At 39.5% G+C, this 24,084-nt stretch overlaps 2 protein-coding genes across 14 annotated transcripts in view; one reads left to right on the top strand and one right to left on the bottom strand.

Annotated features, from left to right (window-relative positions):
- The window catches only part of Eph (Eph receptor tyrosine kinase), a 92,191-nt gene that overhangs the window by 24,976 nt on the left and 43,131 nt on the right, over positions 1 to 24,084 (top strand). For 10 of the 11 annotated variants that reach the window (XM_074251391.1, XM_074251389.1, XM_074251392.1 and 7 more), the window contains exon 2: positions 12,357 to 13,201. In XM_074251391.1, coding sequence (XP_074107492.1) covers positions 13,102 to 13,201 — 100 coding nt within the window. In that variant the 5' untranslated portion in view covers positions 12,357 to 13,101. The remainder of the gene's footprint in view (positions 1 to 12,356; positions 13,202 to 24,084) is intronic. The other variant, XM_074251383.1, reaches the window with a different exon arrangement.
- Positions 1 to 24,084, bottom strand: part of LOC141532849 (uncharacterized) — a 95,353-nt gene that overhangs the window by 38,953 nt on the left and 32,316 nt on the right. The gene's annotated exons all lie outside the window — the stretch shown is intronic.

Here is a 24,084-nt window from a genome sequence, read left to right as displayed (position 1 = left end):
ATAACCGTTAAAATTTATCGGAACAGTAGCTAGCTTCAGTAGGACTGCTTGATTTCAAGGTATCGATTTGCTTAGAAATTTTAAATGTTCTTAGGAGTTGTAGGTGTTGATGAGGTACATTCTCACTAACTGGTGATTACCAAAATTATTTAGAGGGATGTAGAGAGAAGATATTTACCGAATTTTCTCTATAAAAAAAATTCACATAAGTTTATATGGAAATGTGGGTTCATGGATGTGGCTTAGCTCAGTGAGTAGCATAGAAAACTGTCAACCATAAGGTACCGGGTTCGAGACCATCAGACGTGAGCAGTTTTTTTATTAGATAAAATTACCAAATTCGTTTTTCAGAATTAATTTCAATTAATAATTAATTAATAGCATCTCGGAATTTTTTGATAGCCTTGTCATTCCTTAAGTTTTAAATCGCTGTTAATTAAGGAAGGAAATATAATTTTCTATGAAAAATGTTTCTAATGTTCATATAAAATATCGATTTTATGAAGCAAAAATTCCTGGCCAAAAAAAATTTATTTCGTGAAGAACCTGCGGATTTTAAAATAGCTGTACCTCGTAAACTGTTCGTTATTTCGCTACGGTCATGAACATTTTCGTATAGCGCCAGATTTCCTTTAAAAATCACTCCTGATAGAGGGCGTGAGTTTCTCTAGCGAAAAAATCTAAAAAATAATTTCTTATGGCGGGGATCCACACTTGTATCACTCTCATGAGTCCAGCGAGCTCTGAATAAATTTCTACACACTATATATCGAATATACAGAGTATCCGTGCCCATAATCTGTCTCTCTTCAGCACTCTTACTTAACTTGATCTCTCCTTAGCTTAATGCGCTGAATAATGCAGATACTCGTGAAGGATCGCCGGCTTATCGGAGACGCTTCAATAATGCACTCTGGTGCGACGTCTGCATTAAATCTTGTTCGTTTACTCAACTCTCGTTCGGGATCGGGATCGGGATCTGGTCCCTCTCTTACTTTCGCCTGTACGGCAAACTCTTCTCATTTTCTAGTGAGGTTATCACGATAAAACTCTGGATTTTTACGAGAGATATATTGACTCATGTAAATTGGATCATTTAAAAGTAAATTTAAATTTTTTTATAAGGTTAAAAAACTTTTAAGTAAATTTTTAGTGTCTTATTTTCTATTTGGTCAGCATCCGATTTGTAGATTGACGAGTTGACACAGAGTTGAGACTTCCGAGGGTTATTTTACGAATTTCAGTTTATAAATTATGATAATTTTTAAAAGTATAAGAATGAAAAAACAATACCGATATTTGAATTTTAAAACAGTTTTATTTAATTTTTTCCACTGATTTATAATTCACAAAACCTGTTTTTGAGGTTTATGGCCACATCTTTTTTTTTTTTTTTTTTTTTTATTATTATTTTCTTCAAAGCATTTTTATATTAATATTTTTCCAGTTTTCATTCGATATGGACAATTAAATTCAATTGATTCGATTGTTAAACGATAACATTCTTGACAAAAAAAAACTTCAATAATATAACCCAGACAATTTTAATGATTATAAATTAAAGCAATTTTTTTTTTTTTTTTTTTTTTTTTGTAAATTATTAAACCTTTAACATCATTAAATATCTTGCAAAAGTGAAGAGATGTTGATAGTAACCACAAAAATTGATAAATATTCAAACAATGTCTTTATACCTCGGTACTGTAGCGATGAATAGATTATACATCATACATCTTCCTCAAGACTTACCGTTCGTACGGAATGCACTGCACTCGTGTTCCCCGAAGCCTTTGCAAAAAAGGATCAGTCATGGGTGATTTTTTGAGATTCCACGGTTAAAACACATCAGTAAGGTCTTTTTATTAATCCAAACTCTCTCGGGTTGAGTTGTCGAAAGTAAAAAATTTAATCGAACGACTTTTATGAAAGAGTCGGTGCATTGTTCATATAGGTTGGACGACATTGTATAGCAAGCTTGAATCTCACGGACCAGTTACCGGTTGGACACACCCGATATGAAAAACTCGAAGTTGAGAGAGTGTCACGTCAGTTCGACGAAGCAGTTTTACGACTTAAAAACCAATTGGGCGTCCTTTGGTTTGGTTCGATGTACTCCTCGAATTGCATTGTTGTACAAAGCCGCAGACCAGAGGACAACCTGGCCCAGGCCCAGAACCAGAATCCACCTTGAAAATCCTGCGTGTCGTGGTAAGCTTCTACCATCACCATCATCATCATCATCATCATCATGCTAAAAGAAATCAAGATGGCAAAAACAAAACAAAAACAAAGGTTCCATCCAGTATGACGAAAAACTTTAAATTTAGGCTGTGGTTTCGAGTTCGGGCATTTACCACTCTCAGATACTATACCATTGGCTGGTCGTTGGTCTCCGAAGAGCAGACCGTGTCACGCCAATTACCTGGGGATGAGAATGTCCGAACGCAGCTGAGGATTAAGCGGGACGTACGCAGCGACCAACACGAGAGGAAAAGAGATGATTGATAAGTGAGAGAGATAGATTTTGCAACGATGCCTTGATGCTCTTCGCTTCAGGGAAGACGCTAATGTGTATCTGGATTTTGTAAAACGAACTGGCTATCCAGATCAACTATCTAGACAACAATCCAGTTTTATTTTTTAATAACAAATTCTTTTCCTTGAAAAATTTGCTTCTGACTAAACTCTCATGCTCAATGATCGCTCCTTAACAAAAGATCTGAAGCTAATACACACTTTGGCCCCCTTCGGATGATTCTAAAAGCCTGAAAGCCCGGGGAGATGGAAGCAGACTCGCAAAGAACAGGAGGTGTGCAACAAAGTTAGGTCATTTGAATATTTAATTGACAGAAAATACGAGGTCATGCCCGGTGCTCGGCAATTAAGTCTAACAGCGGTGATTGGGTAAATAAAACAACTTGGCCCGTTGGGTATACAGGTGTTGGTAAATTTGAAAACAAACATTGACAAATTTCAATGTATTTACTTAATAGAAAATTATTGAGGTTTCTATTTAGACTGGCTTCCGTGCTGATTAATTTTAACGGTTATGCTGATGAGGGCATTAAAACGCAAAACAAGTTTCGATGTTTCAATTCTGAGATTTTTGTCGAAATCTTATACCTAAAATTAATATTACTATTGGCGAAGTTTTAACTTGTCCAGCACCACCTTTTAATTTGTAATTTGCATCTAAATAACCGACTGCGGTTCGCTGATGATTTCCTCCATCAACATTAAGAAAATCAACGATTACCTGAACCAAACCGAGCACCTGTTCCATTTCCCTTGCGGTCTAAAAACCACCGACAGACATCACCCACTCAGTGTCTAGCATCTGTCGTTTTCAAACTAAAAAATAATCCAAAAAATATGCCTTGCACAACAGAACTCAACCTGGTTACCTTGAGAACCTTGGACGGATAATATAAGGTAAAGACTGAAGACTGAAGACTCAACAGTAAACAGTGAACAGTGAATTGAAAGTTTTAGTTTCAAAGTAGCAAGTTGGTTCTCTACTGGCCAGCGAACCGCAGAACTTGACAATGAACCTTAAGTAACACCAGAGAGAAGGAGAGACATGTTCCTTCACACAGTGTTAAAATTTTCTGTGTCCGCTGTGAGTTAGAAACAAGGCTTAATAACTCAGAAAATCAATTTGTCGAGTTGTGACGCTTATGATGGTAGCATCTGCTGTGACAAAGCTGTTCACCGCGGGCTGTAGCCCAACGACACATGCTACTCTATACGGCTACGCATCTACGGATATGTGTGCTTGTGTGAATAGTTGTGAAGTATTGTATTGTATAGAATGTTGTTGCTATATGCTGGGTTATTCAGCACACGAGCTCGAGAATTCATGATCATGATCATGATCATAATCATAATCATAATCATGATCATGACGTTTGGGCTACCGAGCATGAGCCAGAGAGAGTAAAGGAATACGGCCCCCACCGACGTATATCATTACGGCTTATTACCCAGGACCAAATTACACGTTATTATCTTGTACTTACGCAGTCAAAACGTAAACGTGTATCTTGTATCGGGTGGCCGTGGATGTCTATAAAAGAGACCGCTATCCACCGACTAATAGAGCACATAGTATACAAGGAAACCATGATCCCAATGATGATGACATTGTAACTTTGCTGCCTGTCGAGGTCACCGTCTTTCATCTTATTTGTCCTTTCTGGGACAGTCAACCGTAGTAGCGACTTGCGTCTTTTCGATCATGGGAAAATCAACGAGTCCTTTGTGAACGGAATAAATCAAGGATTATCGTGATCCGTTATTCTGTTAATGGTAATCTGTTATTCCAGGTGGGTACACCTCTAAAAAATCTATAAAGATTACCATTTAAGCCCCGAGTCATTTCGGAATGTCGTTAATTGATAAACATACTTTGTGCAGGGTGTTAACACTATTTTGACGTTTTTATGGGATCCTCTTAAATGATATTAAATATCTTTATTTATAATGCGCCTAATTAGCTAGTTGTTTTTTTTTTTTTTTTTTTAACTTCCGAGTGACAATTTTTCCGATTTTATTTTTAGAGACAGCGTGGGAAGTTTTTCTTTAAGATAAATTGTCTGCTCTGTCTACAAATTCTAAGATTGGAAGTAATTTAAGTTTACGGAAAAAAAATTTTTTTTTTCTATATTAACTGACTAGAAAAAAAGGTTATTTTTTTTTTTTTTTTTTTTTTTTTTTTTTTTTGTAATAACCTTTAAAACTCCCTAATTCACATATTAGGTATTACACATTAAATATGATTATTTCGAAAGAAGGGCGATGAAAGTAGTAGAATCTAGCGTGTCAACGCTTTCCATTAACAGAGGTACTTGTCGCCTACTCCTCTTGAGAAGTCATTAAGAACCCATTAAGTGCCTTAAATAACCCGAATAGTAGACATGAAAATTTTTCTCACATTCTCTTCTTAACAAGCCTTACAGACCTCGCAAGCCACACATGTATTTAAGGGGAAGGGATGACAAATGTGACAAGGACTGCTATTGAAATAAGTTTCAACAAAAGCGAATAATAATTCTTCTCAATCACGGGATTGTCGGATGTGTGTTCTACACATCGGAATTACTGTAATTTAATAATATTAATACACTATAAATGCATGCTCTTGAGGTTAACGAGGCAGGATGAGACCGAAGGTCAGCAATCTAAAAAGTTGAATTCCAAAAGATCCAATGGATTTAAAGAGAGACAGAAAGTTGCGGAGTTTTATAATGAATGGTTACTCATTAAATGGGTTGATTCATCCCATACTCCCATACACGAGGGTCTTTGGCTTCCGTTGGTTTTCTCTGGCTTCCTCTGGGACCAAGCCCGTACTTCCTACCCTTCCCTCACCACCCATGACATATATTATCTGTAATATGTATGATCGAGGCATAAAGCACCAGGGATGAGGTACGGCGTCAAATCGCACGGGAATAATTTACGGATATGTACCCAGCCAGGACACGGTTGGTTTGATGCCCTGCTAAATCTCCGGGGAGCTTGGCAACTAACGCCTTGGGATTCCCCATATGTCGCGGTACAAGTCAGTTAATCGGCAACAATGCCGATGAAAGAAAAGCTCACAACTGTTTAGTCTGTTGTCTGTTGCCGGAAAGTGAGACAATGTTTTGCCCTTTTAAAGTTCCGCGTAGGAGGGACGTAAAGATTTGTGAGCGCCATATGGCATGATCGTCCCTACTATAGAAAATGATGGACTATCAGAATTCAAAATCAAAAATGAAACTTTTAAATGGACAATTGGAATCGCATTGGCTTCTAATTACCTCTTTGATGGTGATGACCAGCAGGCCGAGTGTAAATCCACATAACAGCGGTTGATGGATTGTAGCAGGCACTCAACAACTTACTGCTTAGTCACTGTCTAGACAAATGTGTGGACCAGTCTTTAGTGGAAATAGTACACAGCTTAGCACAATAGCGTTGTATTGGTATGAAAGAGACCAAGGAGAATAAGAAGAAGAGGAGGAAAAGAAGCCAGCCACACGTAGTGTCTCGCGTGAATGCCTAAAGGTGAATGTGTATATGCTGATGATAGTCGGTCCGAGGAAAACGAGAGTGCATCGGTAGTCGGTGAGTGAATCGCGTGACCGATCGGCGATGGTCAGCCAGCGGGGGTGAAGTCGGCCATTAGTTTATCGTCTTTGCAGAGCCAGTCTGGAGTGATAGTGGTAGTGCCTCCTCGCATGAGACATAACGGCAGCAACAAGGTGACAAAGACAAAAGAAGTTTGTTGGCTGGTGGTCGGGACACCAGATTAGAATCCCTTTCTTCGCGTGGTCTTCCTCGTGACTGCTCGGGAGAATCGCGTGTTCACGCTAACTCGTGTGTCGCCTTGAGGACACCTGCTCTATGATGGTTTATTATTATTCATATAATTGCGTCGAGCTAGTTCGAATCAGCATCTGAGTTAGGAGATTCGGAATTGTTTGCAGTAAAAAATGACATATGCAAGGACTAATGGTTTTATTATTACGGCAGATGGCGTTTTTATAGTTGGAATGATTCCAATAGCTTGGCATCATCAGCCAGAACGGGATTCGTTAGTCGTCGAACCGTCCAGTCTTTGGACTCCAGTCCGGGGGTCCTTTGTCTCGGACGATTGATCAACGGAATCCAGTTGCGCAGTTGATCCACTTGAGCGGTCTTTGCCCGATTCTTGAAAACGCCGTGGGATGTCCCTTGAGAACAGATGAGCGGCTGGCTTTGATCCACCCTCTTACTTCTCTGGTTAAACGCGGCTATAAGCTTACGGGGCTCAACTTCTTGGATCGAAGGAACCTCTTTTATCGTCCCCCCTCAGCCTCTTTCCCTTCTTCTTCTTCTGTCTTCTATCCTTTCGTGTGTTAGTCTTACCCAGTCGGCTAATTGGAACCTGGGAAATCGATCCTACGGGCCACTTGTCTGCCGGTCTTTTGAGTCAACCTCCTCTCATTTCGCGTCCCTTTTATTCTCAATCAAGTGTCTCGGGTTTATCTGCCGACTAGTCGATCAATTGAGACTAAGACTAAGATTAAGACTGGCTGTCTGGTCTAGGTGCATTTGCCTCGGTACTTTCACTGGTTGCGAAACACATACAAGATGATGATGATGATACTGACGAGTGTATGAGTGTTGGATATTTATATGTGTCGGAATATTGTGTGCTAAAGTATGACGACGTCACCGCGAAATTGATTTTGAAAATCCAAGACCTCGAGGCCCCTTATCCATGTGAGACGGCATTATATTATTTTTAATTACGCCTTGGAGAAGAGAAAGCGATTGTAAAAAATAACCAGCCAGTGGAAGTAAACAAAAAAAGGATAAAATGAATAAAAAATTTTTATTATTCTATCGTTTTATAATATAAAACTCAATGAGGTATGAGTCTGGTTAAAATCCAACAAAAGTACAAAAGACGGTGAGCTGGATGTATATGGAAAAAATGTAGGAATGAAAAATATAGATCCCTCTGTTAAATAAATCCAAAAGTCTCTTCAGCTTGGTCTCCGTCTTCTTTAGGTCTTAAATTCATTGGAAATAGAATTTGTCTCAGCCGTCTTGTGGTCGCTCGTGGTGACAACTGAGCTTTACGATAGAAGAAGATGAAGCAGATCAAAAGGTGAGTGGGTGTGCGGTGCTCACTACTCACCATTCTCTATTCACCAGATACAGAGGAAGCAACGCTGACGGCGCCACTGTCACACAGCACCGGACTGCTGCACTCTTTAGGTTTTGGTCTTGTTGTTGCGAAGGAGAAGAAGGAGGAGGAGGAGGAGTAGGAGGCAAGAGACAAGAAGGAGAACTATCACCATCATTTGATGCTGGTCTATCTTTCTTAGTTTTTGCAGCTTTATTTTTAAATGGCACGCTCACGTGTCTTATATATAAGCTTTTATATCTTTTATTTTTCACGTCGGCTTCGCTTTGTTATACTACATTTATACGACGTAAGATGGACGACAGACAGGGACTGTAAAACCCGCCAGCGGTGAAATCCCACCAGTGAAATAAATCCGCGGGCGGGTGGTCTTAAATTTACCGGAAATAGAATTTGTCCAGATGAAGCTGAAGCTGCTCTTCTTATTCTTGTTTTCATTCTCATTCTTATTCTTCTTTTGATTCTTCTTTTGCTTACACTGCTCTGATATCTTTTCTAGTTGGTAGTGGGTAGCTTGCTGGATTTAAGTAATGGCGATGGTGAGTATACAGTAGGCGTGCTGTTTTCAAAATAAAAGCTAACTGCCGGAAGATGATGACGCGAGAGAGTTACAGAGCAATAAGGGAGGCGGAGTAGTATAACCACGGATAGAATGATGTGTAACGGAATCCCTTCTCGAATCCCCTAGCAATGGTCTAGCGATATATATTATACTTTATGATTGTATGTGTGAGATGTGTGTACAATCGTTGATCCTCATGGCATAAACTACATGAAGACGCGTAAAAAACTGTGTAGCGCATGATGATGGGCTCAAGTGGGTGAGGGAGTTAGAGTATGTTGTATGCAGTAGCTGTGTTCTCATTCTCAAGGGAGTTAATTTCCCCCGGTACAGAGAATAGAAAGAATACAAACAGTGAGTTATGATTTAGGGATGCTAAGTAGCCCGGATATTCTACCGGATGCGTCGTTCTCAGGGGACCCGACGTGACTACTAAATATATATTTTTCAGATATATTAATCTACTTTGTAGTACAAGATTAACAAATCTTGAGTTATTATTGTGGTGATAAAGATACCACTTAAGAAATTAACGCAACAATTTTTTAAGCTAGAATTTTTATTTTAAACTCTTCTGAATTCTAGCTAAAATATTAAAGATACAAAAAAATTATAAGAAACTTTTTCGGTAGCAAATTTAGTTTTCTACAAAAAAGGTATTTATTAATTTTTTTATATCTCTGAAATTTCAGCCAGAAATTGAAATTATATTTAAAAAAAAAAAAATAAAAATAGAAAGAAACTTTGATCAATAAATCAATTTGTTTGTAGTAACGGCACTCAACTCACACCCAGCAATTAGACACACTTATAGTCCACGAAAACGTATACCTGGCTAACAATACCCTTGTGGGTATCCTCTGTATAGGTCAGGTCATGCTCCATACTAAAACTCGATTCTGCACATTAGAGTTCCTTGAAGAAACCCCGAGCCCAAGCCTCATTAAGCAACGTATACAGGCATCAGCCTGTATTCCGATCTTGGCTGATGGATTCTTCAAACAAATCTGAAGCTGCTGATAATGATAATGATAGTGCCAGCCAGCTCCACTAGACCCTAAGCGTGTACCGTGGATGCCTGGCTCTTCTCTCTTTGGAATGAAAACTAAAGCCCTCGTATAAAAGGGCTTGTGTTATCTTTATGATTTTTTTTAATTCGAAGCCTCTAGCGCTGGCGCACTTGAACCAAGGACCATCCGAAAAATCTGCAAGCTAGCTCATCTTGAGCAAACGAGGCAGGTCTTTGCTCGATGAAGAAGGTGCCTTCCAACCCAATACCTCGCCCCTATATACATCCAGAGTCTCAGTGTTTACCTCTACTCGTGAAAGACAAGACGAGGAATGAAAAAAGTAAAAATCCTGGGACGACGCTTCAAAGGAATTTCCTCTTATTCGTATTTTCTCGAGGCTCCTCAGCTACTGTGTGAGTATACACTGTGCTCCTTTCTTCTTATTCGGGCGTAGACCTTCTTTCTTGATGGTGGATGGTGGATGCTGGATGCTGGATGCTGTATGCTGATGTTTTTGGCAATTTTTAGCTGGGGTTTTCTTGTCAGAAAGCTGAAAGACTCCCTTTCTACTCTCTTTGCTAGCTACTGCTACTGCGACTGGTGATGATGCTGGTGAATAGAACCGCTGGGTTTCTTTTCTACTTCAAAATCTTGTGATGTTTTTAAATTTGAGCTCTGATTTGGATGTGCCAACTGCTAACCGAAGATATCGACTGTAAAGAACTTCGGACCACTCAAAAAAAGCTTCAATTCTTGATCATTTGTTGGTGAAAAACAGTCTGCAGACAAGAGACAAGTTGGTTGGTCTCTAAAATGAAAATCCAGAAAAGCTTGTGGGGGGAGCAGGAGGAGGACATCTTAAATTTTTCACAAGGCCACTCTCCGGCAAGGGTGAACAACACAGGGCAAGTATGAGCTTAGCTAAAGCCAACAACCAACGAGCAACAAGAGAGGAAAAACGAGGAAGAAGGAAGGTTATAGGTAGCAGCAGCATTTCACTCAAGTCTGCAATTTGGCGGATGCATCTTGGGTATGAGTAGAGGTGGTTTTGGCGGAGCGGTGGTTGTGGCTCTTGTAATCCTGAGAGAGAAAGCTAAGGGAGGAACAAGCAAAGAAAGTGAGGGTTGTAAAGTGAAGGAAAGAGTGAAAGACCCGGAAAGGAGAAAAAATAAAAGAGAAAGAGACTCAGTAGAAGCAAGCATAAGAGTATAAGAGTAGAAGAGAGGTCTTTGCCCGCTTTAGAAGAAACTACTAAAGCTCCACTCCCTTTTTCTCTGCCTCCTACCCCCGTATTTTGGCACTCTACAATTTCGCTGCCCCCGTCCCAAGTCGTCGAGCTTTTTTTTTGCTGAAAAACGTCGGCTCTGTATCTTGCGACTTGCGACGAAGAATAGCCGAGCTGTGTGCCTGTGCCGGTGAGCCTCCTCTGGCTTGAGGGTGGAAAAGAGACACTGAAGACGACTCAAGAGAGGAAAAGAGACGGTTTAATGCGTGGTATTGATCGCGGCAACCCCTTCCGCTATCACCCGGTTTTCTCTCCTGCTCTGGCTCGGCTCACCAACCCCAACTTCCTCCGAGCAATCTTCGTAGCCTCTTACCAGTTGATCCCGAATCCACCGTACTCACATGAGCTCATGTGGATTTGACCTTGCCCTTGGATTCATCCCATCACCAACGATCCAGTTTGGTGAATCGTAATTACAGACGCTTTTTCAGCGGTTTTTTTTTAAGTTATCGCTAAAGGGCTTTGTGCGCTCACTGACTGTGCATTACCTCAAGGTTTTAGTTCAGTATTTCGACTTATGTAGTCCTGAGAGTATTTTACTCCTTTTTTTTTAGAAAAGACCCAATTTTAGACTAGTTTTTTAATGAAAATATAATGTATATAGAATACTGTTCGTCATTGAATATCCGGACCCCTTGGGGCCCAAAATAAGAGTCTAATAGCCCGATCGCTGGCTAGTTTTAAAGAATGCACACCTCACACTAATAATCACCGTCACGGTAACTGGAGTAACATCCAAACAATAGTTTTAGCTAAGTCATTTCCAGTCGCAGGTGTGGACATCAGCCTGAATATAACCAACCAACTGACGGTAGACGGAGAGCCGCGTACGCGGTGAGCGGTAACAGGTTGAAAATTTGGTTCTATGTGAATTGAGTCGTGCAGTGGAGCTTGTAATTACTCTTTGAGGGATTACTCTTTCCTTTTTTTTTTTTTATTATTATGTTTTTTCTTCTCATCCTCATCCTCTCATCATCACGGGTCTCTCATACACCGAAGAAAACATTATCCATTATCGTTACACGCCATTGACTCATCCGGTCTTTATCCTCATAATTTATAATTTATTATTTATAATTAAAACACGTAGGACTATGAGTTTTATTATAAATATTTAAATATCTCATTGAGGATCTTTTTTATTCCACTAAAATAATCCTATACAACCTTCTCCATCTCTTTCTGCTCATCCTGCTACTATTCCGGCTACACTACTTTACTCATACTGTTCAGTGTACTCTCGATAAATGTAAACCCGAGACACCCACTTGACAAAGTCTCGGGCGCGAAGGAGGATCTCAAGGGTCCTCAAAGAAGTAGAGACCCCAGCCCCAGCCCATTTGAGGAAGAGAGTGAGACTTATACCGAGGATGGGATGTAAGCGGGTGATGTCCTTCAGGCGATGAAACTACAGCTCGTTCACCTGAATCTTGACAAATTTATTCCCATTCCAAAGTATTGCTTCTCTCTGCTTAGTGCTTATTAGAGAGCTGCCGAGTTTGTTCTAATGATTCGTAGAAAATTCTAGAGTGTTTCTTCTTGTCTTACATGAGTAGCAAGGAGTTGGGGGGTGAGAAATGTCAACGTAGCGATTTCTTTTTTTTTTTTTTTTTTTTTTATTTTTATCAACAAATGTTGACGAACTTGAAAAAAAAAAAAAAAAAAAAAAATTCAATGTCCTCGGTTGTTATTAAATAAAATAAATAAATATTTTTATAATGACCTTGGTTATTTTGTCATAAAAATATTATTATTTTTTCAATCAATTTTTTATCCTGGAAGATTTTAATTAATGCGGCGAACCTTTTCTCTTTTCAGACGCCCGGAGCTAAAGAGATTCTCAAGGAGGGTGGAGTACCAGGGAAACAAAAACCCGAAGGAACCGAGTGAAAAAGCGTTAAAGTAATGCCACTACGGTAACTGGGATAACTTGAGGCTAGAAGGAAGGAAGGCAACACCGTAGTGTACAGCTGTATCAGAATAAGAAGGTGGAAGGTGCATAAGGTGTGTTGAGCCTTAACACTGTTGAGATGCGACAGATCCGCTTCGTCATTAGTCGACGAGCCTAAAAACTAACCCGAGTCGAGATACATATATAACACTGAGCAGCACAGCACCCATACTACATTGGGAGTGCAGCTAAAGCAAACCCAGTAAAAGTTAAACATCTCACCCGCAGTCTTTGTCGTCTGCGTGCGTCGGCGGTAGATGTTCCTACGTCCTGCGGTGAAGCCGTACATACGGCTAGACGTCACCAGTACAACAGGAAAAACAAAAACAACAGCTACAGCCCACCAATTGCTGAAGCTGAACCTGGTGCTGGAGTTGTTATTGTTATTGTCGCCGTAAGGTGTAGTAGGATGCGCTTATAGTGGTTAGTTATTGTTGTGATTATTGTTGATTCTGTTTGTGATAAATAATAATAGATAAATTATATTAGGAAAATTATTTGGTGAAAAAAAACCCTGATACAGACCCCGAGTAGGTCTACTTAAGTTGTGAGGCAATGAGGAGGAGAGAGTGACGCCAATTGATCGCGAGTGGACGCCATTGATAACGAGGAATGCTTGCCCCATGCAACATGGCGGCTCGTCTCATTTGCGGCACCTGTCTTGTCGCCTTCTTCATTCTTCTTTGCCTCGGGATTACCACCGCTGAACAAGGTACGTACTCTTATTCACGCTAGATATTATTATTAGTTCTTACACCAACAAAGACAGTCTGAAAATTAATTTAAAAGAGCTAGATTGGCTTCTTTCAAAATTTTTCTACAAGATGAATCATAGTTCCACCTTTGACCCTTGATAACTTTTGAACGAGTAGATTTATCGGAAAATAATAAGAGATTTTTTTTTGTAGCACTTGAAATTTCCTACAAAAACATTTCTTATGGTCGTTTTGATCGGTTTAGTCATTAACGAGTTATGGTGACTTTTGTTAACGTAAAAATTAATGATGATGATGATGATGATGATGGTGATGATTCTGGTATTAATATTTCAAGCTGAAATTGAATCAGGTTTTTCTTTTTTTCTTCTTTCGCAAAGTATAAACCGTGTGTGTACAGGAAAAAACCTCAAGAATTCAAGTAATTTCTATCGGATACGTCTATTATTGTTTACCAAACTCTCCGCCGAAAAATCAATTGAAAAAGCGGCTTGAGGAAGATCGATAACTAATCGACGGAGGATTGCATAACAAATAACAGCTTGTGAGAATGAATAAGTTTTTACTTTCTTTGGGTAGAGGTAGTACCTTCTCGTCTGGATAGTCTCTACTCAGAAGTCTGAAGAGCCGGGATATTAAATTTATTTATCATTCTTTTTGCAAACTTATGAGTCACCGTGTGCTGGTTGGATGGTATTGCAACAGAAATAGAATATCATGACAACACGTGCTCGTTCTTACCAGGCACTGCTTTTTCCAGCGTAGGGGACCTTGCGGCTATTGAAAAAAAGGCAATCTACCCGTACCGGTCTACTTTTAACCACTTTAAATGCCCAAGTCCATACTAGGGAATACTAGTATATATATATATATATATATATATATATATATATATATATATATATATATATATATATATATTGGTACATGGAGGAGAGACGTGACCGAGGCCCTCACGGCTGAAAACAACATACCCACACGTCGTGAGTCGTTAGGATTGCCTAGACTACTAGAGCTCTCCAGTCTACTACCAGACTACGCTATTACTATTACCATCACTGTGCTAAAAGTGGTGGATCCATACGCCACAGTTACTCAACCAAACTTGATACTCAACTACCTGATGCTTAAGACACTCAACACATTAATCCAGAGGCCTACGGTACTATTACAGGCCATCTTTAATATCTTACCCCGGAGCCCCATTAGCAATCTTGATCGTTTTCCATATTTTAACTGTGAAAAATAATAAAAACAAGCTGAATCCTCGCCCCGGGCCCTTTGTCCCAATATATGCAGAATACCGTGGCGTTGTCTCGAGACTTCTTCATCCCTTTTAACGATTTCCGAGATCCCGATAATTTTGTAATGCGTCCAATCTTCGGAATTGCCAGATCTCCTTCATGATGATGATGATGATGATGATGATGATGATGATGATGATGATAATGATGTTGATGTTGATGGAATAAACTTTATTCCCAATTTAATCTTTAGGTAATAGAATATTTACCGGGAAGTCTGATAAATGATCAATCGGTTGAGCATCAAAATCATCATACTTTTATCAAAGGATCAAAATCATTGAAGAATCTGATCCAGGACAGAAGTACGCTAGATTGTATCTTTCTTGTCCCGATAAATAATATAATACAGTATATTTCCCCTAGTCTGGTTCAGTGACGTAAATCGAAGACGCCCGATAACTCTTTTAGTAGATTCCCTTTCCCGCCTGGTCTATCTGTCTCACTTTCACAGAAGGCTTCTGGTTCTCATGATGCAGCGTCCAACTTTGGACGGTAATGCGTTTATCGAAACTCCCGAGAGCCATAGTATATATACCCATGGTATAACTACTATAAGTTAGACACAAACTCGAATCCGCTCTCTTGCACATTCTATGTTTGATGTCTTCCCAACTGAGCACGGAAAGCTCGTTAGCCTTGCTTCGTTTCTTGTCCGTACATCTTCTCCTCCTCTCTATCTGTTTCTTCTTCTTCTTCTTCTTCTTGGCAGCATCTTCCTCTGGCTTTATTATATTATTATACCGCGATCTTTTCGTCCAGTCATTAATGGATACATCTTGCGGAGCTACGCCAACAATCTAAACTGGATTTTCATCAAGCTAAGAGCTAAAACTTAATAATCAATTCGACCCTTCTCTTAGTTTTTAGACGAATTTAGGGAACCCTAAGACAACTCTTGATGTACTTCTAACCGGGAAACTATTTGCCAGTAAAAAAATTAAAAAAAAATCCCGGCAACCGAATTCCCAATTGTCAAAGAGCGAACTGTCGACTGTCTTCCTGAAGAGCAAAAGAGACCTTAAACTCGATTGCCTCCACGAAGCCAGAAAGACTCGTTCCTTCTGGTATGAGGTCTACGCTCAATAGCCCCCTTAGTCCTCGGGTCTCTTAGTCCTCGTGTAGTGAGAGTGTCTCTCTTGCTCCTCTGGGCTACCATCCCGTCCAATCGATGCTCCCCATCCACTCCATCTTGGGCTGCTGTTCTCGAGTGCCCGAGATGCGGCAACACCGCAGGAATGCCTACCGCGTGCATACCTGCACTCACAACTGGTACTGAAGACTGCTACACTCTTCACCAATCCAGTGGAGCTCCAAGTTAAATAGTACTAACCATCAACTGGACAAAGACCAAGTTGATAGTCCTTGTTCTTGACATGATTATGATATCCTCGACCATGGACAGCAAGGGTTGAAGGGGCTGTAGTAACACAAAGCTTCAATGGATAGATATGTAGAACACCTTATTACCGAACGCGTACCTGGGGGCCTCGCTGAATTCGGACATTGATACGATCAGTACGTTGAAGGGATCAAGCCCGACCGACGGAGGATGAAATAAAGTTGTCAAGGAGGCTGCTGGAAACCTAACTCACTCGGTCTATCTTTATCTCCGTTGCTCTTTCAGCGGAAGAGTAGCTGGGCCTCCTCATAGTAATCGAGTGTCTCTCTCCCGCTCCTCATGTTCGCTTATATAAAACCGGCAAAACAAGCATCAGCGCGAGACGAAACGCGATATGCGCCCGGGAACACGAGTGAGCATAAATTTCAATCGGTCAGAAAAATGTTTACTCTCTTACTCTCGGGAAGAGAATAAGACAGAAGAATAAAACGTAAGAAGAGAGACTGGATATTGCGGTGCCTTGCTGTCTAACAGAAAGAGAAAGTCGACGGTGGATAAGGAGAATGCTTGCTGGAGAATGGAGATACAAGGCTAAGCAAGCCTCCATAACACCAAGAATGATCCAGCCTGTAGGTATAGTTTAAACCTACCAGCATCCAATGCGTAAGGCTGCATTAGCTATTACGTATTTTATATATTGGTGATGGTGACTCGAGTGCGTTGGGAGCCTGAGGGACTTGCTTTGCAACGCCATCACAGTGAACCCTCTAGCGTTTCACCTGAGGCACGCAATCACACATGTATGTGTGTGTCTGTCTTAATGTCTCCTGAGTTCTGGACTCGCTGTCTATGTCCTGCTTCAATACGCCTTAACTGTTGGCTCTCGGTAGAAAACCGCGCAACGCCCAGGAATGCCTACTTTTACTTTTGCCACGACTTCCCAGTAATCCGGGTGATTGTGCTTTCAGAGAGTTATTACACTGGACTGTGATGTACAATAGCGCCGCGGGCACACAATCTTAAAGATATATATTATACTTTCAAACGACTTGGATCGACTTCCGGCTTCTGGTTATTCTAGAATATTTTGTCACTGACGGTATTATTGTTCTGACTGGTGTGTAGATAACGTTTTATACAAATCAACCGACAAACCTTTACTACGTTTCTCTTCCTTCTGTTGAGAACAAAGCCTACGTTTGTGTTTGTGTGTTTTGCGTTATCTTTATTCTCCGAGCGGCTTACCTCTGTCTAGCCAACTGGACTAATTGACTATTGACCTGACACCACCGTAAAGAAAAATGCCTCTAAATCTTGGAAAACTCTCACCAGATTCTTGAGATTCTTTAAGATCCTGAAAAAGACCAGCGGCTTTTTTTTTTAGTCCAACACTTTCTTTAATCACCACGACACCAAAAGCTTATCCTGAAGATTTGTTAGATAAAAAATGACGATGTTTGGTCACTGGCGTGATTGTTGGAGCCGGAAAGCAACCCTCGAGTTTTCACCGAAACACACAAAGCCAAAGCCGAAGAACAAAGCCGTTTTCGCATCCTTATCCTTATCCTCAGACGAGACTAGAGACTACTCAGGGAATTTAACCTCAGCCTTACACTTATACCCATTTTCACTTAACTTTTCAATGTTCCTTTTCCTTTCACAGCGGGCGTCGTTTCGTCGTCACGGTGAATTAGTCGTGGTTTAATCTTTACCCAGTAATTTTAGTTCTGCGCCCGCTATTATATATTTCGTCGAGATTTTTGTCAAGAGCCAGTACAGACTCGGAGTCACTGTACAGACCAAAAAAAAAGCGCTAACACAGGTAAAAAATAATCCTACGAAATAAAAGGACACACAGCTCCCAGTGGGAGGGAGCTCTAAAGTTCGTTGGATCTATAGCTATATCTTTTGGGACGCAAATGAGAGTGGAAGAGCATAGCATGCACACACAGAAATACACATAAAATAAAAGCAAAACAAAATGTCAAGACCCGCAAAAACGTGATACTGAAACGCTATTGGTAGCAACTTTTCAACGGGTGTTTCTCGCCCTTATCACCTTCCTCTCGTTCTGGAGCCTCGCAGTCAGCTCCCGTTCCATGTCCCCACTGACAGAGGGTTCCAACATACATTTAGCAGTGCACAGTATACACTTAGGACCCTTTGGTTGCATACAGTCGGCGGAGGTTTTCTTCGATTTTTCCCTTAAAGCAGGCTCTGTAGCAGCGAGGCGTCGAGACGAGGGTTGGTTACATTTCCACCAGGGCTATTATTTCAACGCTTCTTCTTTCTTTTACTTTTATTTTTCCTCTTGCCAGTACAGCTCGAGCTCCCATTTTTTCCGTTTTCGTTTTATTTCATTTGGCTCCTGAGCTTTCTCTGTCGTGAGGCGTCGAGTTTTTTCGCGCTTTTCCCCACCGATAAAATAAAATAAAAGAAGAAGAGAAAAAGGGAAAAGGGTAGCGAACGAGACGTCTGGGGTTTCTCGTCCTCGTCCTGCTACGGACCGTACATACTACGGTACGGCGCTAAAATTCACTCCAGGATTGATTGAGACCTCGGCAAACGTGACTAGCTTTCAAATACCAAGTTTCCCGTTGGTAAAGTACACAAACCACCCAACTAATTCTGCTCTCTCATCGTGTGCTGGTTACGTGACTCCTGCCAGATGATTAATACATTGACATCTGTAATTTCAAGAACCCACGCTTTTTATTACCCACTTACAGTCGGAGCTTTGAATCATCAAGGTGATAATAATAACGATATTATCGTTCGAAGGATCAACTTTTTTCTCCTAATGGTAAAGTTGATGCTTTGTCTATCAGCTTTGATTGAAAACAACCACCCGTTTGATCCGGAACTGATTGATCGTAAACTTTTGCCCTATTTTAGTTTACAACTCCACAGAACATCAAGAAAGTAGAAGATCGCTATTGGTCTTGCAATCCTTCTTCACCCACCAGTTTCTCTCTCTCTCTCTCTCTCTCTCTCTCTCTCTCTCTCTCTCTCTCTCTCTCTCTCTCTCTCTCTCTCTCTCTAGTCCTTTCATCCTCGGAATTTACATCTTTGACCAATCACTTTAATTTCTGCAGATTCCGAACATTTCTTCCATTGCTCACCAAATGACAATCTGAGCACTTGCTCTTATAGATTTCTCAAGTTACCCAATGTTGTCGATGTTCTCAAATAGTTAGATCAGATCAAAGGTTGCGTAACCAAATTCCTGCTGAACTTTTCTGGTTCCGAGGGAATAGCATTACTATCAATTATTTCCGTAATTCATCCCTCCTTCCTATATTTCATAAAAATAAATAGGTCAAATGAGTGTATTGCATGTCACGCAACATACTCAGAATTGGTGTTAGGTGCGTGTGTCACGGCCATATCCATTCCGAGGAATTCCGGGCCCCTATACCAGAAACTAACCATTTCCAACTTCGGTTTGCAGTCTGACATATTAATCAAATGGGCAAAGGGCATAATGGGCCATGAAACAGACATAGTAAGGGCAGTTTTAATGCACATACCGGAAATATCTGTGCCAGTTAGATAAGCGTTCTCGTTAAAGTTTATCTTAATCTGGTGCAAAATGAGTGGTATATAGAGCATTTAGCACGGCCTAAATGGAAAATACGGAGATACGCCGATAAAAAACCGTTAGTAAAAATCGAGTCAGAGATAGAGATAGAGCTCGCTACTGCTCGTAGTAAAAGACAGCGCTTGGTTGCTTCTATTTTTTATTGCGTCGCAATAGCACAGAATACAGTGATAGCATTTCGACTTCATTAACCGACCACCTGTCTAGCGGCAATTTATATGCACCTTAGTTTGTTATTTCGCATGCCATACCTCGCGATATAGGAATATTAAAGGTATCTCGGGTATATTATGCACGTGTATGTATATGTGTGTATTGTGTGTAGCATTTTCCTTTCTCCTTTTCTTAAAGTCCCTCCTCTTTCAGGTTCTCCCCCCTTAATCTTGTCTTTCTTGTTCTTATTCTTGAGTACAGTATAAACTCTTAACTTAACAGCGACCACGCTCAAGCACCGGGAATATACCAGTCCCCTCCTCTCTATCCTTACTCCTTACTCCTTATGCCGAGATTTATCTCAGCTGGTTAATGCGTTCTGAGAATCTATTACCTTCGACCAATATAATTATTTTATTAGCAGGTCACTACACTATTTTTCCTTTATGCTTCGCCATAACCTTTTTTTAACTTTTATCTATATTTTTTGCCAGTTCCCCCTTTATGGTATGTGCAAACTCGGCTTGGAAAAATTCAAACTTAAGCGCCCATTTTTATATCCCTTGATTTTTTATTGCCAACCTATGTACAGATCTTATAGATCGTTGTGCTAGAAATTATCTCTAGCTAGAGGCTTAAGTAAAACGACTACTGATCACTGGACAGACTCCTCAACCGCAGGATGTTGTAGGAATTAATTTTTTGAGGTGGTTTGCGAATTCTAGGTTGATGGTTGTGGAAACAGTTTATAATGATGATGGTTGTGGAAACAGTTGATGATGATGGTTCTGAAATTTCTGCTTTAGCCATCTTGAGAGAAATCTTGAGAGCTTAATTAGCATTCACATGATCGCTTGAGCGCCAGGAAATAAAAAAAGCTTAGAAAATCCAAAAGTGCACGCCTCATAGTGCGTCACGTTATGAAGCATGCAAAAAATTCGGAATTCGCAGAAATTAAAGTGATTGGGAAAAGATGTAAATTCCGAGGATGAAAGAACTAGACAGAGACAAAATGGCTCGGATAAAGAGAAGCGAGAAAGGGTGAGAGTAACTTCTTTGCGAAGTAATCAAATATCTGAGTGGACACGCTGGTCCTTGTTCTCTCTTTAAAATTCTCGTATGATGGTGGTATTACACTGCTCACTGCTCTTCTCTCGTATGCTCGTTCCTTGTTCTCGAGCTCCAAGAGAGAAGAAATGAAAAGGGACCCCCATATTGTTTAAATAATTGATTTAACATGTGTACATACATTATGCACAAACATAATAACGTTATGTAAATGGTAATTCCTGGCATGAGCGAGAGGCCCAAAGGCGTGGGCCGGTTTTGAGAGAGAGGTCTGTTGGACCCACCAAACATGGGGGCCTGGGGACCCCGCCGCGAAGGGAGTCCCAGGGTTAAGTTCCCGAGCACCTCATATTTTTTATTCTCCGTCCTGGTTCCTCTAACATGGACATCAAGAACATCGAGAAGGAGGAGAGCAAGAAGACGATGATGATGATGATGATGAAGAAAATGAAATTGAAACCGTGTGTATACTCAGGACGACGAGGGTCAAATCCAGCCAGAATTCGATTCTTTAGGTTCGGTTCAAGTCTCTTTCAAGATTTATCCACGTGTCTACTGGCTGATCGTCTTTTCTGAGTCACACGTGCTTTGAGAGGGGTAGGTGAATCTAGGGAAGAAATATATTGCGGAGGCTAAGAGTGATTTTGATTTCACGCCTGTCAGGAAGTGTGCAAAGGGACGCTTCGCTAAGAAAATAGGGTGCTAGCTTTGAAAGAGGATTCCAAGCGAAGACTTGGAGATACGGAAAAATTTTATAGAACTTTTTTTATGGAGAATTAAATTTTTTTTAAAAAAGACTCTTATCGATTTTGACGTATCTCGTAGAATTTGTTCAGAATTTTAAACCAAAAAAAAAATCTACAAAAAAAATTGCGAACGGCCTTGAAAAAATTTTGAAGATTAAATTCTGGCTAAAATATTAAAAATACGAAAAAAATTTTAAGAGACTTTTTTTGTAGCAAATTAAATTTTCGATAAGAAAGTTTTTCAACATTTTTTTTATCCTTTATATTTGACCCAGAATTTAAAATTAAAATTTGGTCTATTTCAGGAATTTGCACTAGCTAAATTTTTTCGGATTTTTGGCTTAAAATCCGGCAGTTTGAGAGCATAAATGCGTGTTATGTCGTGTGAAATGAAGGCCGAGGTGAGTAGAATGACGGTGATCGCGACCTGATCCATCAAGCCAGGAATTCCAGTGGTGTGTGGCGGGGGGCGGAATAGTACCCGTCAGTTTACAAACGTATACTACGGACAAAACTATTTTGAGGATATTAATGACCGGTCCGTTACTAAATTTGTCGAGGTGAATTTAATCAGGGTCTGATCATCTACCCAGCGAACTAAACAGCTTCCGTGATCCCAAATACATTTATTATCACTCGATACTCGATGTGTATAAAATAATATAATATAATATGTTATATGATATGGTACGATTTGATAGTTAAATGAAATTGATCGGTAACCTTTAGACCACTGAAAACAGTAAGATTTAAAAAGAAAAAAAAACAAGCGTTTAATAAATATCATTTTTTATAGCGTCGAGTTATTTTTTATTGTGATACTATGTACGTATACCGGTTGTTATTTCGATAACTGCCGGTATTTTATCAATATTATCTGTTGGTTTTTTATTTCAAACGTTGTCACATAAATTCTCAACATTATTTTTAATCACCGTCAGGCTTCGTAACATCTACACTTAAATATTTATTTACTATTTGTAATTAATGGAGAGATAGACGACCGTTTTTAAAATAAATGCATTTTTAAATTTTAAATCTATAGATCCTTATCGGATAAAGTATCAAGTTACTGAGAAAATTCTAATTTTTACGGGTTTTTTTTTATTTATGAGCCCCTTTTTACTCAAATATCTCTGAGATTTATTCTTTTTTAGGCTGTCAAATTTTTTTTAGGTTTTTTGGATTATAAAAGCTTGAAAAAAATTAGGAAAACGGTTAATCCTAAAGTCCATTCCCGCAACTTGCCGTTAATTCCATAATTAAGCGCTCAAAATCGCACTTATTACGTTTTTGAGCTATCCAAGTTCAAAAGTTTGTTAAAATAATATTTTTTTAATTTTCAACAACTTTTGAATGAATAAACCGATTTTCTCGCGGTTGGCGGTAATTGACGTCGTCTTTTAAGGTTAAAAGCTGAATAGTTTATGAAACTGATCGGTAATGCCGTTTAAAATTTATCCTAAAAAAACCACATTAAAAAAAAAAAGGTTTTTATTATTTTGAGATTTCTCAAAATCTACCGGTTCAAATAAGGCCAAATTGAACTCAAAATCTAAGTTTGGTCAAGGCCTTTCGAATGGCGCCAACCGCGATGAAATCGATCAAGCCGTTCAAAAGTTATGAAAATTCAAAAGTTAAGAAATTTAATCCTTTAACAAGATATTTTATCATTTTTGTATCTTCAAAAACTCTAAATTCTGGGTGTATCCTTTATTTTACCTAAATTTTTAAAAATTTCACAAATTGAAATCATACATAATGATTCTAGTGTGTGTGTGTGCTTGTGTTGGATTGTGGATCGCAAAAGTAGAGGCGCGAGAAAAAAGATCTGTGAGATAAAAAAATGTTAAAAAGAAACCAAACAAAATAGAATAAGAATCATGAATTGAAGAGAGTTCATTCAACCAGCACGAGAATATCCCGCGTAGTCTAACGGGTCGCAGTTTAAGTAAAGGTTCTACTTGTAGATGTAGACTATGGGGGGCCTGTAACAACCAGAAGACATTGGACCAGATCGTAATTAACGTCAAACTCCTTACTCCTTATTCACGTGGAGTAAGTTCTGAGAGAGAAAGGTGTCTAGGGAAAGCTGACTCGGGGTCACATGTGTGGGTTGTGGGTGTGCGAGAAATCTTCTTTTCAGCCACAACCTCATCATTAGACTTTCCTTTATTTTATCTGCAGTACCATTGAAAAAGTATCCTAAATTTATAAGGATTTAATTTTATAAAAGAAAAGTCTCATAATTTTTTCGTATTTTTAATATTTTTGGCGTGAATACCTTCAAATACCTATTTACAACTTTAGAATTCAAATTCTGACTAAAGGATGCAATGTAACAGAAAATTGATAAGGACTTTTTTTTAAAAAATTAAATTTCTAAAAAAAAAGGTATTTTATGATTTTTTCATGTTTTTCGTATTTTAGCCGAAATTCTGGCTTAAAAGTTATTCTAAATTAGACTTAAGCACATAAAAATTAGCTTCGACAGTAGTTACCTCAGAATCTTAAGAAGCATGCGTAACAATATCTCTATATCACTGGTTGCACCGGATTGCTCACTGCTGGGAGTGATAAAAGGACAATTTGAATTGATATGACTAGCAGGATGCAGGATAGTACCCGATAGCCTTCAGCGATATTTATGCTGGAGTCGTGTGTG

The sequence above is a fragment of the Cotesia typhae genome, unplaced genomic scaffold (assembly GCF_013202065.1).
Source record: "Cotesia typhae breed Kobodo isofemale line unplaced genomic scaffold, CoteBio_Ctyphae contig_69, whole genome shotgun sequence".
Taxonomy (NCBI): Eukaryota; Metazoa; Arthropoda; class Insecta; order Hymenoptera; family Braconidae; genus Cotesia; species Cotesia typhae.
The sequence above is the reverse complement of the archived record's forward strand: the minus strand, read 5'-3'. Positions and strand labels throughout refer to the sequence as shown.